General features: G+C 37.6%; 1 protein-coding gene across 1 annotated transcript; it reads left to right on the top strand.

Moving 5' to 3' along the window:
* The first annotated feature begins 9,037 nt into the window (after window positions 1-9,037).
* On the top strand, window positions 9,038-17,340 carry LOC106496241 (carbonic anhydrase 1). Its single transcript, XM_067290010.1, has 7 exons — window positions 9,038-9,095; window positions 10,098-10,295; window positions 11,470-11,588; window positions 13,343-13,438; window positions 14,329-14,391; window positions 15,399-15,554; window positions 16,741-17,340. Exons 1-7 carry the CDS (start codon window positions 9,038-9,040, stop codon window positions 16,849-16,851), a joined length of 801 nt encoding a protein of 266 aa, XP_067146111.1. The 3' UTR covers window positions 16,852-17,340.
* The last annotated feature ends 789 nt before the right edge of the window (window positions 17,341-18,129 follow it).

Here is an 18,129-nt window from a genome sequence, read left to right as displayed (position 1 = left end):
GTCTTAATCCAAATGTTATGAAATATAAAAATCATTGCACAGGAATGTTCCAAATTCCATAGATGATGCCTACATCTCTGACTCATCCTCCTTATCCTTTAATTCTGTGTGTATTCTCTATACAACACCTTTTTAATTCCTATATCTGATCACAGAAGAAAAAACAAAAAATAATCAGTTTGTCAAAACTTAATATAATTCTTGCCTAGCATCCAAGATTTTTTGCAGGAAAATATTTTGTAACATTTCAGACAAAACTTCAATTACGAGACCATAGAAAAATTCAGGTTGGAAGGGACCTCAGAGAGCCATCTAGTCCAACCTCCTGCACAAGTAGCTACCCCAAAAATATTTCAGATGTGCTTCAGAACTTATATGAAAATGGCATATTGTTAATTTAACTTAGCATATTGAGCTCACATATACTTGCAAAACCTATTCTTGAAATGGTTACTAAATTCATTCTGGTTTCATTTCATTTATTGATACAAATTTTGGAAAGAAGTAGAAGAACAAGTGGTGTCAGTAGAAAAAAACTCTGGATGGAAAAAATATATGTCCCGTATGGTTAGCCACATAAAAAGAAATGGGCAGTGTTAATGCTCAGGAGCCATCCAGGTAGACCGTATGCTGATGTTCAGTAAGATAATATTGAAACAGTAAGGGAAAATAGTATTTCTGAAGTCCAAAGTCTCACGTTAGATGAGGTTAATATCCCTACAAGGACAGCTGGTTTTAATACAAAGACAACAACAGTATCACACTGGACAATCAAGAAAACTTTCAGAGTACCACGTCTAGTAAGGAAAGTAGAGAACAGAAATTTTGTGGCTGCTGTATTTGGCAAAGAGAAATACAAAGATAAGAAGAAGGAGGGCCCACCCTGTTGACATTAGCATCTCCATCAACTGTAATAGTATCAAAGAATAAAGTTTATTGCTGCTAAAACATAAATTGCTAACATCAAGATGTGCTAAGATATCCTAGTTATTTGAATCTGCATTAGAGATACTCAAGGCAAATGAGGGAGCCACAGGCCAAAACACTTACCCCACCAAGTTCCACACATATATTCCCCTCCCATCTTGCAGCATGTCTTCAGTTCCAGTCTGGCCCCATTTTGTTTTGCACCTCTCAGATTTTTTTCTACCTCCCTAATACTTCTTCCATTCCTTCATTTTCTTATTGGCATCCAGGCATCCCCCTGAGGCTCTTCACAATTTTCTGGTCAGGATCTAAATCACAGAACCCAAAATATCTCCATTTACAACTGTTTCCTTGGCACCTCAGAAAGCTGTCAGAGTATTAGCCGTGTTTACTGAGAGCATTTAAGTGACTTCAGTCTTTCACAAAAGAAACACGAGGGAATAGTCAATTTGAATAAGAACAAACATTTTAAGACACTGCTCCTGGGAAATGTGAAATTAGGGAAAACTGTAAAGGAATGCACAGAATTTGGATTCTTCACAGAACTAGTAATTCATATTTTTGACTAGCTATCCCACCAGGTACAGTGGATGTTCAGAGCTGAAGTGAAATAGCTGGGAGACTTTTTTGCATCAAATTCCTGCTTGTTGGCTAGGACTGGGAGTGAATGTCCTTACTGAGAAAACGGAGCTGAAAAAAGGAAATAAATGCCTTGGAGTAGTGAAGTTAAATGGAGGAATGGAGCTTCAAGGTGTCTCTCCATAGCATCCTCTTTTAGACTCTGAGAGGGAGGAGGTGGCTGCCCACATCCCAGCTCTGACAGCAGGCAACAGAACGGGAGATGGTAAGGGACAGGGAGAGTCTCTTCAGGGTTGCTTCTTACTTAACTTTTCCAGAAAGTGAGAGTGTGACCGTATGGGTCTACAAGCATGCATTTCTCAACCTTCAGGAACACTCATGTATTGCGCCTGTTGTAAGCTGAGCTCAGCTTGCTGGCACCTTTCCTCCATCCCAGTCTGTTTACATTGTTTCAGGTTTTCAAAGCCATCTCTGCATAGAAAAGGGCTGGAAAACTTTTCTTTTTTTAAACTGAGAGGAGACCCACAGTCTGCTCTGCTGACCTGAGATTTGCACAATTCTCTCTGATCCTTTGCCAGTACATGAGACGTGGGGTTTTTTTGTTTGTTTTTTGTTTTGCATCTGTGAGAGGAGTAGCATAGCTTCATAGTACTCAGTGTGGTGTCATGATGATAGGGAACATGCAATATGTGGTTTCTCTAAACTGCAACAGATATTAAAATACTGGGGGAAACAGGGCAAGCAGGTCTTATTTTTGACATTTTCAGGCACATCAGGCTACTGTCAGAAATTTGGGAAAGCTGCTATTCATTTAAGAATAGGATAGATACCTATCAACTGTAACACTTATTCAGCTGTAACACAACTATTAAAAACAACAAATGCCTGTTAGCCCTGTTTAGCATCGTGGGCTCTGTTACATCCCAGGGGAACTGCCAGCAGTGAAGATGGCTTGTACTCAGTATGTGTGGCTGCTGCAAATACCTTGCTCAGGTTATGTACAATTTGCGTTAAATCCTGATCATTCAGCACATTCCTGTATTTCTGGCTTACACAATGGGATTCCCAGTTAGGATGCCTGTTATTTCCACTGCTGTAAGAACTCTAAGCAGGGATAAGTTTTTTTCTTCTTTTGTTTTGTTATTTTTTAAATGCGGATACACAAGTGGGGTGTCTGTAAGTGGCAGTGTTGGTCAAATGGTTATTATGGTGTACTCATGAATTCTATGGCATTCCTGAAGTTATTTCTGTTTTTTAACAAATGTGCTTTTTAGATTACAATTGCTAAGTCGCAGGAGGTTTCGAACAAGCCCCAGTGGAAAGGCAAAAGTACTGACAAATCACACTTTGCACCATCCATGCTGCAGACATGCCATCAAAGAGGTGGACGCATCTACAATTTGTACTAAGTTTGCGAGATTTAATGTAGAGTGTTCAAATAGAGTACATGGCTAGAACCATAATATCTTTAGAATGGAAGCTAATGAAACTACATCTGTGATACATAAATATGTTTATTTGCATATGTACATAGCTGCCTTATACATTTATGATAGAATCTACATATGTTACTTGTATTTCAGTACTCCCAAAAGAGAAATACTTTCACAAAACAGTTTTGCAACACTGAAATTATATTCCCTTCATATGACTTTATTATTAATAACTCTTTCTGGAAATTTAAGAAATTACAATAGAATCATTGCAGCCCTAACAGGCTCACAGAACCTATTCTTTGTGGCAAATATGGCAAATTAAAGACAGAATAGCCATTCAGAAAACATTTCCAAGCCAAATATAGCCTTGAATCCAGATTTAAGCAGGATTTGATGAAAAAGGTCCAACAATCATAAAATGAAGCTTTCAAAAGCTATTTGTTTTTCCACTGGTATTTTGATGGAAGCAAGAGTTAGCTTTTTTTTTTTATCCACTCTTGCTGAAGAAATAATTAATTTTCACGCTTTGTCACTGATGAAAGAAAAAACTTCTCAAAATTATTACCGTTCTTGTTTTTCACTATATGGGGTATGGCTCAGTCCCTCAGGAGTCTAGAAACAAAAAATATTCACAACCAACCAATACAGCTTACTATAAAATTTAAGCTTTCTGTGACAATTTGACAAAAATCCTAACATCAAAAATTGCTTTCAGGCAAAAACATTACTCTGTAGCTATGTTAGAAATGTCACTGAATTGTCCCATTTCACCCATGTTTCAGGTCAAAGGTGCACACGCTAAATTTCTTACTGCTATTTCTTCCTTCTGTTCAAGCAAGCAGCAGAGGGCACAGTTCACTGCTGAAAACCTTCAAAGCAGCAGGCTGTGGGACTGGCTCATCCTGGCTAAAACTAAGCTTTCCATCTATCACAAGTGAAGCTTTGATTAAAATATCCACAGTCAGTAATTCAGCAATACCTCTTAAAGAAGGTATTTGTCTTTCTGTATTTCTCCCACAGCCAATGGGGATAAATACACAAAATCATGGGATTTAGTTATGCCTAATTTAACTTCCAGAATACAAGTGTTACCACAGGTCACTGAAGTAATTATCTACATTCTCTTTATACTGAACTCCCCAAACTGAATACATTTGAAATAAAAATTACTGGTCACTTTGGACAAATGTCTCCGCACATAGAGCTCAATTTGTTCACAAGCAGTAGCAGTAACACAAGGTGAAGCTTTATTACAACTGATCAGCAGCTCCTACCGAAGGGCCCAAATCCTGAACACTTATCATGCAGATAACCACTTTCAGCAGTCTCATGGCACAGAAATGTGATTTTCAACTTCTGGCCCCAAATCTTGGGGTCTATAAACTCTTTTCAAAAAGAAAGGTAACTAAAACCAAGCCTGCTTTCAGTAGGCTTAGATTTTCTGCTTCTTTGCTGGTAAATGTTTTAAGGTCTGGAAAATAAAGGCTTGAAAACCCTTGATACAGGGCAAGTAAAAGTCATCATCATTTGTTACAGATACAAGCCAGATTCATTCTGTTGCAGCTGTATATACTTCTTTCATAAGGGATAGAATCAAAAAGGAAAAAAAACACAGAATTACTCCATTGTTTCTAATACAGATTCTTTAATGCTGCACCAGTATAAGTGCAAAGGGATAAAACATGTATTTATTACCATGCCATGTCTACCATATGAGGTTGGTTTTTGTTTTGTTTTGTTTTGTTTTGTTTTGTTTTCCTTCAGGTCTGTTTTAGTATTGAAATATATTAGGTCAAATTCAATAAATTCCATGAATATGAGGTGCATAATGACACTTAAAATGTTTTGTTGCCATTTGCTAGAAGGTATGGACTAGATAGGCTCACTGAACACCTAGAAACAAAAAAAGACTGGATACCTCATTATTTGGGGATTACATTTTTTCTTGGCTTCAGACTTTGGCTGTTCTTGCAGCTAGGACAGGTAGTTATAGGACTGACAGTAATATATTTTATAGGTCTGTCTGCAAATAAAAATAAAGAGATATGTTGTCTTTCGTTGCTTCTAATTAAATGCTCTGTTAGTGTCAAGAACCTAAGGCTGTAGCTCACACCAAGTAAAATTCCCCTGTTAAGGCGACACTTCCCGCACATGGAGGGAGACTGGATTTGATCCTGAATGCACTAACCAGTCACGAATAAACAAATTGGGCTGCATCTCTCCCCTTAACAGACCCTGGGGTGGGAAGCGCATACCAGGTCCTACGACACAACAGCTCTTCCACAACCCTATGTGACCTACACTTTCCCTCCTTTACGCCACAGGCCAGTACTTACTCTGTGGTTTATTTTTATTTTTAAGGAGATCTCTATGTCTTCATCCCTATGCCTGAGCCCTTATTCTGATATGTATTCAGGAGCTTGAACTGTCACTAAATTTAAGCCTGAAGTGTCAGTGAAAGTTGAGAATAACCAATATTGTGCACAGGGCCTGATCTTTCTCAGATCCAGCAGTGCCTCATGGCTTGGGAACCTCCTCCTCCTCCTCGCAGTTAACTCCAAAACTTGCCCCACATTGTAACGTTCCTACCACTAGTGTATCTACAATAACGATAGGGGAAGACTATCTAATACCTCCTCTTTAATTTAATCTAATAACAATGATATCTTGATACTCTGTAAACATGAACTAAAAATGAGCACTACAGAAGCTAGTGAAGAATTTTTGAAACTTTTATTATTGCGTTGAAATTTTTACAGAAAAAGTCACTATCAAGATATGTAGTATTTGACATTTCAAAAATGCAAAGTTTCCTTTGCTTGTTCTTTCGGTTTAATATTTTTCAGAATTGTTTTCTGCTTTTCTGGACAGTGTCCTTAAAATAAGACTGCTTTGCATTCATTCCTATAGTAACATTCATGTTTAATTTCATAGGCCCAAATAAGGTCAATCAGTGTCCTATTATGCATAGCATTTTGCAGAATTAGAGCTTTAGACATAAAAACTTTGTCTGCACTGGTCTGGAAAGCCAGGGATCCACTTCTATTTATACCATGAAAGTTTTGCCAAGGCTATCACATTTCTTTAATCCTAGTTTCCTGGAAAGGTGCTAACACTTTCCCTGCAGAGTGTGGATAGCCTGAAATGTGGAGGCAATAATCAGTGGCTGATGGAATATAGACTTGTTTTTTAAGAAGCTTATTATCATCCATGATCCTCAAACTTTTTACTCCCTGTGCTTCTGGGTCATTTTTTGTGGTTGCTGTCTTAGCAATTTATTTTCCTGGTTCTAATGCATTAGTATAATGTGACAAAGTCTGAACCACAAGTATTCTAGAGTAATGCACAAAAGCCACAAAAGTAATTATAAAATGCTTTAAATCACATTATTTTACTTTACATTTATAGATATTTTACTGCAATCACTACTGCAATAAAGCTTTGTAAAAGCTTTTTATTTCAGAATAACATTCATTGTGCTTTGAATTCAGAATTCTTTCCTCCTACCATTAGGTTTTTGTAAAAAGCCTTAACGGTTTTTGTGAGGTAGAAGAGAGAACTAACAGAAGTTGCCCAAAGTGCAAGTGCTGTGCAGCAAGCAATAACGAGATGTCGGCCACCCTTCCTAAATTGCATCAACCTAGTTCCTGTGACTTTGTTTAAAGTCAAATACAGTTTCTTCCTCACCTGGATAAGGGTTGATCCACACTGTAGCTTCAGGAATTAACAAGTCATAAGAGTCTATTCACAGAAATATTTTCTTTGCATTCTGGTTCAAGAGCTCTTAAAAAGTGCTCCTTCATAACATTAACCTTTTTACCTACATTCATAGAGCAAAAAATGTATTTTTTTTTACTGTTTTTAATTTGAAATTGTAAGAACCAGCAGCTTAGACTTGAATTAAGCAATATTATTAATTAACCAATAATGAATTAATTTAGCAAGACTGATGGAGTGATAGTTAAATACTGAAGCACACTTAGGCGGTATAAAAAGGTGCAAAGGGAGGAATCATAAGCCAGTTGTGTTGGGTTTCAAGAAGCAAACCAGTTGTCCTGTCAGTCACACATGCTCTGCAGTGTTTGAATTGGAGATCTAGGATTACTTTAGAGACTGTCTGATGAGACGCTAAAAAGGTCATAACTGTGAAATCTGGCTCCTGTTCCAAGCGATCATTTTACTGAATCTGTGCCATGGTCACCTCGCGCAGAAAGAATATTTTTCATAGTCGGAAAATTGTCGTTGATTATCTGATCAAACAGAAGATACTATGGCAGTTTTTCCACATTAAATTCCCATTGCATCTGTCTAATAGGACAAGATTTATACTTCCCTTGGCTATTATTCCTAATACTTCATTTCTTTCTTTGTTAGAAAATTCAGAATGATCTCTCCCCAGTCTTTTTTGTCACTGCATTTCTTAATATTATATTGTCCCGATATCATGCTGGAATGCATCACCTGTTTAATTCAAACCATAAACACAATTTAAAAATTTTTTGGATGAGTCCTATCTAATAGGTCACTCATGTTTTCCCATGGTCTAGCAAGTAGTTCTTGACCAGTGACAGAAGGTCCTTGATATTAGCTACATAACTGACTCTCATTGACCACCACTGCCTTCCAATTACTTGGACACGGAATTGAGGGGGCTCTGGCTCTTATTACTAACTGCAGTAAGAATGTTTCCTGCATTTGGTGCTATGGCTTTAGCAGAAATGAATCCTACATTATTCTCAAGGAATAGTAACGGTTGACATGAGAGCTGGTCAAAAGTCAGGATTTCCATTCTGCAAGAAATGCATTCTGTTTCAAAACAGTTCTTTAAAGAATTTACAAATTTTACTGGTGGCTGCTCCATCCCTCCCCACCAAATTTGTTGAAAAGAGTTCTGATTCTCAAAAAGAAGAACTATTGAGCCTTGAATACCTGTGCCCCAGCTTACCAGACTCAGCCGTCCCTGATTGCCTTGCAGGTGCAGGAGGCTGCCAGGAAGCCGGGACGCTTTCGTGCCACTAATAACATAACTTTAGGACTCAGAACCCAAACCTCCTCCTTCACCGGGAGAAAGGCTGCAAGTCCTGAATCTCTTTTGACGCCAAAGAGGATGTGAGTGGCAGTAACTTTTCAGGGCCATGCTAGACCATAGCAGCCAAGATTGCAGCAGTTCCCCACCCCTCGCCAGAAACGCTGAGGTACCGAAGGCCTTGACGTGATCCAGCTACTGAGCTCTTCACACTCACTGCTGAGGAACTGGAAGCTAAATCCTGGCCAGAACCAGGATACATAATGTTTTCAGGTGCTCTGCCAATTTTGGTAGTGTTGTTTCTCATGTAGCTCATAGAGCAAGGTTGTCCAAGGGCAGTAAATCATGCACCCTTCACACTAAGCAGGAATATCATGGTATAGCAAAACACTGATAATCATCTTAGTAGTCTGGCTAGAAAACTGGCCAGGGACTAAGCAGGTGAAGCTGTCTCTTTTTCAGTTTGTGGTGGTAATTTTCCACTGAATGTTTACATTTTGGTAAGTCATAATTTCTGAATAAAAAACTAACAGAAAATTGCTATCCACCTACAACTGAGATGCACCTAAAAGCTATTATATTTCTAGGTATCAGTGCCACAAGTTCTCCAGGTTATAGCATTACTTGCACAATGGTATCTGAAATTCCTGTCGTCAGCTGTGGACATCTGCAAAACCAGATATCAGTAATTTCCTATTACTGAGAACAGTCTGTAAGAAAAACAGGAAAATGTCAACAGGTTCCATTTTTGCAACTCAGGATGACAAGGCAATGCTCACATAGTCTGTGATAAACTTTATTTTATGTAGAAATAATTACTCAATATGCTCAGTTCAAATGGTTACAAATATAGATAATAGTAGAACTATTTAACTATGCAACAGGACTTGTAAAGCATATGGTCATAAAAATACAATTCTGCTTTTAGGCACTTATGAGACAGACTTTAAGCCAAGCAAAGTTTGCATATGTATTAGTAGAACTTAGCTTTACAACAAAGAGGGCCAGGACATGATATCTTATTGCTGAAGAGAGAGGTGATTGTGTATAAATATTCTCAAAGTACGTGATGGGCCCTACTTCAGGAGAGAACTTTGAGTGCTTACCTCAGTTATGCGCTTCAGTAGGTATTAATCCTAAAGAAGATGACCTTGAAGGTTCCTATCACTACAAAAATGGCTTGACATAATTCCCAAAACAGCTGAAGCTGGTAAGACCTAGTAGGTTCTGGAGCTCCACTTTTATTAATGAGAGCATTGCTAGTAATATTAAAGTGACATTTAGTAATATTGTTGATCATTTTATCAGACATTGACATTATTATTTACTTTACACCACTAAAAAACACTGAGATTGATTTTTTTTTAGTGAATGCCTAAAGTTTAGGGCGCTTCGTCCACACATGGATTAGTCATTGACATGAATTTTCAAAAAGGCGAACATCCACTGATTTCCATGTAGGTTGCAATCTTACACCAGAATTATCCTTTGGCTTGCGAAGGTTGAGTGTAGAAGTCATTGGCCAACATTTGAACAGCTGGAATGAAGTATCTTTTAATTTGGCATCTAACTCTTGTCATATCTATCTTAATATATGTACTGAACCAAAAAGTAAACAAACTGCAAGCCTCTGTTTCCTTATTACAATCCTTTCTCTTATCACAATTTCTTATGTCATTCTGAAATCATATGAAATCAATAAAGATTAATTAGAAAATGTTACTGTCTTTACTGTTGAAGAAATCCTATAAAAGCCCAGGCATAAGCCAGAAATTCAGAGGAAAATCAAAGCACAAGTCTGGTCTTTACAACAGCTTTTATCAGCACCAGTACCTTCTTTTTAAAGAAGACAATATCTTGCAAGCAGAAAAAAAATGGCAAATTTGAACTGGAGTTATCAAGGCAACAATGGTAAAAGCTTTCTTTAATAGCAAATCAAATTTATTTAAAATATTTGAAATACTTCTTTCCTTTTCCTTATAAAAACTCTTTAGAAAGACATTGGGTATTAACCTATCAAATATAGCTGTTATGAGTACAATTGGTTTCAAGGGAAACTGCCACAAATTCAGCATTGATATAGAATTTAAAGTAGAAAGCTTCAAAAAAAATTTTTTTTTTTTGCCTAGGACCTGACCATTGGCACAAGTTGTACCCTATTGCCAATGGAGACCATCAATCTCCTATAGATATTAAAACCAAGGAAGTCAAAAAAGATGCCTCTCTGGGGCATCTCCAGATCACCTGGAAGCCTTCCACATGCAAGGAGATTGTCAACGTTGGACATTCTTTCCATGTGAATTTTGAGGATAAGGATAATCAATCAGGTTAGTAAAAAGGCAATCTGGAGAGCAGAACTGGAAACATTTTTTTCAATCTCTTTTTCTTTAATTTGTATTGAAAACAAGACTAGTGGCTTTTCAGGAGTATTTATACAGTTCAGGGTATGCTTTCTGATTTTGTAAGCTATACCAGCTGCCAGTACCTTTTAAGTGTCACAGAAGATCCAAATTATGTCCTTTAAATGTATAATTTCTTGGCAAGTGTTCCTGTGCTAATGTCAAAAGGATTGGTGACTTCCCAGTAGAAAACCTCCAGGATAATCACTGATTTAGAGGGTGGACAGTAGGAGGAGAATTTCTAAACACAATAGGGTTTGTGTGTGTGTTTGTTTGTTTGCTTAACCAACATGGGGTGGGAGATTTATACATATATCAAAGTTACTGACATGTATAACTCCATATGGAATCACTCTGGACTATGTTATTTTCCTCAGAGAATCTTATTACCTTGACAGCAAAGGAGGGGATTTATATGTGCTGTTGTGCAAATACTATTGCAAATACCATCCTACAAGGGCTCCAGGCATGTATTTCTAAGCATCATGCACAAACAAAAGCAGGTCCCTATCACCACAATAGGAATGAATACACATTTATGTGCTTTAATCAGAGGAGCAGTGATAATGACCTAAAAACAGCACTGTCAATAACATCCAGGTACGCCTGTAACATTTTATAAGTTAAATCCAGAAAACATCAAGTACCCATAACTATTACCTCTGTGTAGAAAGGAACTATTAAATATGATCACAAATGAGACAAATTTTAATGGGAAGTGAACTCCATGAGGTAGGACTTGTCATCTGCAATTATTAAAATCTAATTACTCCTTCTGGAAAACTGCTGTTTTTCTGCTTTTGTTTTCGCTCTGGAGTAGCTGGTCTAGTCACATGTATTTGATCTGAATTTTGGAACTGTATTTGGGGACGTGCAGATTTACTATACCAATGCACTCTTATACACATATTTAGAGTTGAGGACTTCAATAACTTTGGCTTAACTGCACAAACATTTTTCTTCTTCTACCAATGACTAAAAATAATCTACTAGATAAATATGTTAATTTCCAGTTTCAAGAAAAGTGCTTGCATGTTATGAACCCTGGTTGTCAGGAAGACTTTACTGACTAACGTTTTTAACTGGTTCCGTGTGTTTGCAGTGCTGGCTGGGGGACCTCTCCCCGGAAATTACAGATTGTGCCAGTTTCACTTCCACTGGGGCCAAACTGATGAACAAGGCTCTGAGCACACCGTGGATGGGGGAAAATATGCCTCAGAGGTAGGTAGAGTGAATGAAAGCAATATCAAAGGCACTTTTTCAAACTCCGGTCACATATCTCATCCCCAGAAAAAACAAAATTGCATGTGCAAACTGCTCTGATAATTATTTTATTTTGCAAAACAGCACCATCTCTGCCTGTGCAAAGCTGACTTCACAAAAGCAAGTTAGGATCTATGGTCAGTACTCAATAAGATAAATTTAGATAATCTAAATCCGTGTTTAAATGATGAACTAGGGCTGAAAGGTGCACATACACAAGTGAATAGCACCTGCTAACTTCCCAGCAGTAAAAAGGTCACATATAGAGGCACTTAACAAGGGTCCCGGCTGCTGTCAAGTACATTAACCATCTTCAGATAATGAAGCAAGGTTCCTTTTATAGGAAATAAACACCTGTAACCTAACTTCTTTTCATTTCTTTCCCAGTGTCTTAGTATCATGCCATTAGCTAACAATATGCCAAAAAAACAATTCATGTTCAATCCATGTAATGTTATCTTTGGCAGCTCTTTAGATTTTAAGAACGTTACTACATGCAAATCTAATGAGACAGATTAGAGTATTCATTTTCAATTTAGACATTAAGAACACACAGCCAAAAGTGTGCTCGTAAAAGGAAATTTTCCACCGTTGAGAGTGCTAAAGCTATCTCATTTGATACAGCCAAGATATGAAAGGGGTGTTCCTTTAGAACTGCTTCCTGCCATAAAGAGATAGTGCACTTAAGCTGTGTTTAAGCAGCACATGATTAAAAGTGTTTATTAGTTTTCTTTGAATCAGTGGTTTAAAATACTTTAAAACAGTAAAGATGTTACATTGAAAGGACAGCAATTCAGCTTTAAAATGTACCTGAGGATTCACAAAGATGAAACAACAGTTTTAAAATTATTTGCATTACATGATGAATTCCATGTTCTGTGTCTAATTTGAGGACCTCCCCCTTGTATTTTAAGAAGCTTTGATAATTTTTGTGACCATGTTGCTGAAACATTATAGAAATAATCCTGGACTAGACTAATGCCGTAGAGTTACATAGTTGCTAAGGAATTACTAAGTATGCTCCAGTGTTCATGGACGAGAAGGCATTTAAAGAAATTATTATGATTTCCAACTTCTGTAGGTTTTGGAAATTTTTATTTCACGCTTGAAAAATAACTCAAGATATAATAAGCAACATACTAGGCTGAGCAAAAGTTTCTTGAAACTCTTTTAAAGGAAATACTGTCAAAACTGCAAAGTTGCTGAAAGATCTGTTTTGAATATATCATATCTACAGCTATGACATTCACGGCTATACCAGCAGTCTATTGCAGTAAATGGAACTATTGTGAATGAATAGTGCACCCTGTGTGACAAAGGGGTTACACTCCTCGAAATGCTATTTAATCTATTACACTTTTAAAGACATGGAAGTAAAGGCATGCACAGGAGACTGTTAGAGGTAGAGTTGTTAGAAAAAATCTATGCCCCTTGTAAGCTGTGATTTTCCACATCTCCGTGTACTTACCCCTAAATTGCTTTCAGGAATATATGCAGTTCTGCCTACTGCGAGATAATGCCTGGGTATCGGCACTGACACTGCGAGAGCAATTCAGCAGAACACCAGAAACCAGCAGGTGTTCATGAGCACACTCGTGCTTTCAGGGTCAGACCCGCCGAGTGCAGAGTGCAGTTTCTAACATGTTTTACTTCAGCTGCAGTGTTTCCTTGCAATAGAACCAGCAGAATTTATCCTGCCACTTGCTTTTCAGCTTCATCTCGTTCACTGGAACTCGGACAAGTATTCAAGCAGAGCGGAGGCTTTTGACAAGCCGGATGGTTTGGCAATTGTCACTGTTTTCCTGAAGGTCAGTTAATGACATCCTGAAAACACATGTGTCTCTCTTCCCTGCCTTTATCAAAGTTGCACTCAGTCCTGAGAATTAGAAAAAACACATCTTTGTATTAAATTGGTGGAGATGACTATCTCTTATCCTGATTTAGCCCATATTGCCAACTTTGCCCACGCTTCTACGTAGGTGTTTTGCCCAAACCCCCCTTTCACCCATACAACCTTCAAGAAGGTCTGTGTTTAAACGCCATTGCTAGTGAGCTTGTGCTGTTTCATCCACCTTTGTGACAGTCAGTGCTCACACCTTTTGTGTTTGCTTTTTACTCCATTTACAACGATGTGAACTTTCACAGAAAGACAGTTTCAGTCACCTGTGCAATTACTACCAGCAAAGAAATTTTTAAATCATAATTCCAAGAAGCCTTGAAGCCATGTATGTGACATATTTGGCCTTTCAAAACTAATGGAGGCAGCAAAAACAATTCCTTATGACTATATAAGGAAATATGATATAATAATATTATATTATAACATAGCGCTAAAATATAATTGTTCATAATTCACATTGTAAAAAAGATACCAGCAAAGCCATCTCTCTGAATGCTTCCAAAGAAAAGTACATTTCAAGGATAAACACCACAGCTGCAGAACAAAGCAATCATATACATCTTAACTACAGATTAATATTCCCACTACTGGTAGCATTAGTTTGCCAAACAGAAACATTACTTTGAGCAAAACATCTTGTTATTTCCTCAAAGTTCTAAATATTATCTCCTTCATAGTGGGTTTGCAAAACTAATCAGCATTTATAAAGCATATTCATACTCTTGGGTGGAGGATGTTCTTTCAGAATAAAACTGTTGTTACATATTTAGGATTTTAAAAATATTTTTACATTTACAGCTTGGTTCAGGCAATGAAAACCTGAAGGATGTTTTGAAGGCCTTGGATTCAGTAAAGACTAAGGTAAACATCATCACATCCTGGTCCTGATAATATACAGAACAGTTAAATTAAAACCTACTCAGTCTCTCATCTGCCTTTTTGAAGGCTGCAGAATAATTCAGGGGTTCAGCTGCACGAGGCTGTTGAGACATGTGGCTGAAAGCGTCTCCCTGAACATGAGTTTATAGGAGCCCATGAGATACTCTGTATTCTTGGGGCTCTACCCGGTAGATGGCTGTGGGCTCTTGGTGAAAGATTAAGAGTTCTTATTTCCTGATTCCTAGCTAATCCTATGCTTCCATCCGTCTGTCTGTCTATTTAAAATTATCCCTGGTGTCCATCATCAGCACACCCTAGCAATAACTGAACTGAAGTTTTGCTTGGTGGAGGAGGGAGAAGAGGGAGAGGAAATGAGTAACACCAGAACTGTGCCTTTCTTAAACTCTTGTGTAAACTAAACCTCTGGCTGTTCCCACTAAGCCTCACACATAATAAGCTGAGATAGGATCTGCATTTTCGTGGGCATGTTGAAAACACAGTACTGCATCTCCCGTAGGAGGAATGTGGGCTTTGACGCAGAACATGCAAACACTATAAATATATGTGAATATGTTTATATTTTTACATAAAATTAGCCTCAGCAGGCAGATTTGATTTAATTATCTACTGAAGTGTTTCACTTGCTTAGGACCATAGAGTTGAGTATCTTGCAAAAAGAAAGCTCTTAGTCAGTGATGACAAAAATTCTTTGGTATCCCAAAGCTGTTTTGTGTTTTTGTTTGCTTGGTTGGATGGGCTTTTTTTAAGATATGCCGCCCATTTTTGTTGGTACCAGCTTAGATCTATCTCAGTGTCAAACTTGCCACCCGGGCCAGCAAATCACCTCTGCTGCTATGAGAAAATGCTAGCATTTTGAAGTGACCTCCTCTGTATTTTGATTTAGGAACACACTCCCTTGTAGTCTCAATCTTAAATAAATCATATCTTACTCATGTATGGGTCCCATTAACTCTATGTATCTTCCACAGGGTAAGAAAGCTCCATTTTCTAACTTTGATCCTGCAAGCCTACTGCCTAAATCCTTGGATTACTGGACCTACAATGGCTCTCTGACTCATCCTCCCCTCCACGAGAGTGTTATCTGGATTATCTTCAAAGAGCCCATTACTATCAGCTCAGAGCAGGTACGGTATTGCAAACAACAAAAACCTCTCTTGTCTTTTAGCTTCAGTGACAGTATCATTTTACAGTGTATTATCATTTTGTATTAGGTTTATTTATCTCATTTTTACTATAAAATCAATATTACCTTTATACCACATTATTGCTCTTACCTATGATTCTGCCTCAGCCTGCTTAGGCTACTAACATCTTACAAAGTCCTGTGGGAATTGAGGTAAGAAGACTTCAGATTTGTGGACTTGCTTCCACTGTTCAGGTAAAGGCTGTTTGCTTGTTTTAATTTGCTTGTAGTGCTGTTGCTCCCAGAGCAGAAGCCAGGCAGAAAGCCTAATTCTTCCTATCTTCATTCCTGCATGACTCCCCCCAAAAAATGTATATTCCCATCAAATCTCAGCCAAATGCCTGCCTGAGCAGGGGGTTTTGTGGCATGCCACAAAGGTCAAATGCATGGAGTGCGGTTCTCCCTTCAGTGCTATTATAAGGTGGTTAGAAACTCTACAGATTGCTCACTATTTCCTAATAATGTCTGCAGGACTAACTAAAAATCCCTCCCTAGCCTTATCAGGTTAAGTATGGTCCTGTTCTGATCTAAACTCTTTCATGAAACTCTCTTACCTTGTTAAATTACTGTCACCTGTCATCTAAGGGTGTTTGAATTAATATCTTCCTGGGTGAGGGTAGCTAAGTGCTTTGGATCTTTGAAAATAAAAAGTGCCTATGTAAAAATAAATTAGGTTTTATCAAGATCCTTTATATTTGTATAAGGTGTTTTTACTTGGGCTGTTCAATGGATATGTGACAGAAATTGGGTACAAATAGTTTGACATAAAAAGCAATGTTTAAAGCAAACTTGAATTAATTTTAAGGCACTGTTTTTTACTTTGATAATTGGTGGTATTTTTAATTTATCATAATGCAGTGTTTTTTACATAGCTGATAAAATGGTGTACCAGTGAGTGAAAGTTTCTGCAATAGTCAGACATAGAGGTAAATAGAATATTTTAAGACGGTTGTTCGTTCCAGTTCTCATGTGACAGCATAAATCCTGATTCATCACTGGATTAATTCATTTCTGCAGTTAAATGTTTTTTTAAAAGAAAGGTAGTTGGGCAGCGTAAAAATCTCTTGCTGCCATGCAGTACAGAAGCTCAAAGCTACGTGTATTCCTCCTTCCCTCCCGCCGTTTAGCTGGCCCATTTCCGCACCCTCCTGTCTTCGGCTGAAGGAGAAAGACCTTGTCCCATCCTGAGCAATCACCGGCCACCGCAGCCACTGAAGGGCCGAGTGGTGAGAAGCTAATTCCAGCCAGTCCAAGCGACTGTTCAGATGCACAGTCTGCTCATCCAGACCAACACACCCAAAGAAAGACCCTGTAAAAATCTACAAAAGAGATGAAAAATAGAGTATATTCTTAGCTCCAATAATCTTATCCTACTACGAGCTGTTGTAGTTCACTGTGGCATTAGGTTAGCACTTTTACTGAAATTAATCTATGTTCTTTCTATAATAGGAAATGAATGTATTTTAATGCATGACTTTTAACAGTTGGATATATAAGTTTTTTTAATTGATTTTCACATTTCTTCTGATATACTGTGTCAACAGCAGTGATAAGAAGCAAAGCAAATGTTGAAAGTGAAATTAATCTGTACTCAGTTTACTACAAGAGGAGTACATGCCACCGTATGAAGTGTCTGTTGAGTTTTGCAATGAAATCAGTTCTGTTAATGGCAATTACTAATCGGTTATTGTTGATTTTGCTAAGAAAAACGTTTCTTCTCCCAGTTTACCTGATATATGCTTAATTGAAATTAAATCAATAAATAAAGCACTCTGAAATGAAACAGTATTTTAACAGCGATATGCATCAATGTTTTCAAAGAAATTGTGTAATAATTGCTCTGTTTTATTTCACTTGCATCATCTAATAAAGAACTAGGTACATGCACTAACATATGTCCATGCAAAAGTAGAGCACCTGGGTCTGGTTGTACATTTAAGTCACACACTTACAGTTCTAGATTTCACTTTTTTTTTCCCCAAGCAAAGCAGTACTTAACTTTGCAAATGGCTCCAGTAGTGACAACTGAATTATTCAATAAACAACAGTGGCAAAGGTCTGAGGAAGATAAGGTCAGATTTTACGAGGAAGAACATCATGCATTAGAACAGAAATTAGGTTTTCAGGTGACCCCATTATGTAACTTTAATGGTATTTAACTAAAATGATGAAGTACCTTCATTAAATTACATTGGTAATTATTATCTGTTGGGAAATTACAGCATATGTTGCTACACACTTTCTTTTTAATGTTCATATGCCTTTGACTATACAGCAAAAGTGGTGCTGTAAACATTTACAGTTCCTCACATTTTTCATAAGCTACAGAAAATTTTCAAATGCTTCTTCCCAACATATTCAAAAGCAGAATTGCTTTAAATGCAAAATACCATCTGTACTGCATGTCAGCTGCATTCAGTAGGACACATCCCTTGATGTGCTCTACTCTTCAGTCAGCCAATGTGTGAATCCAGCGACTGGAGCAGTAAGGCCTTGGTCTGTGACTGTGATTTCTT

This window comes from Apteryx mantelli, chromosome 2 (genome assembly GCF_036417845.1).
Source record: "Apteryx mantelli isolate bAptMan1 chromosome 2, bAptMan1.hap1, whole genome shotgun sequence".
In the NCBI taxonomy this organism is placed as follows: domain Eukaryota; kingdom Metazoa; phylum Chordata; class Aves; order Apterygiformes; family Apterygidae; genus Apteryx; species Apteryx mantelli.
The sequence above is the reverse complement of the archived record's forward strand: the minus strand, read 5'-3'. Positions and strand labels throughout refer to the sequence as shown.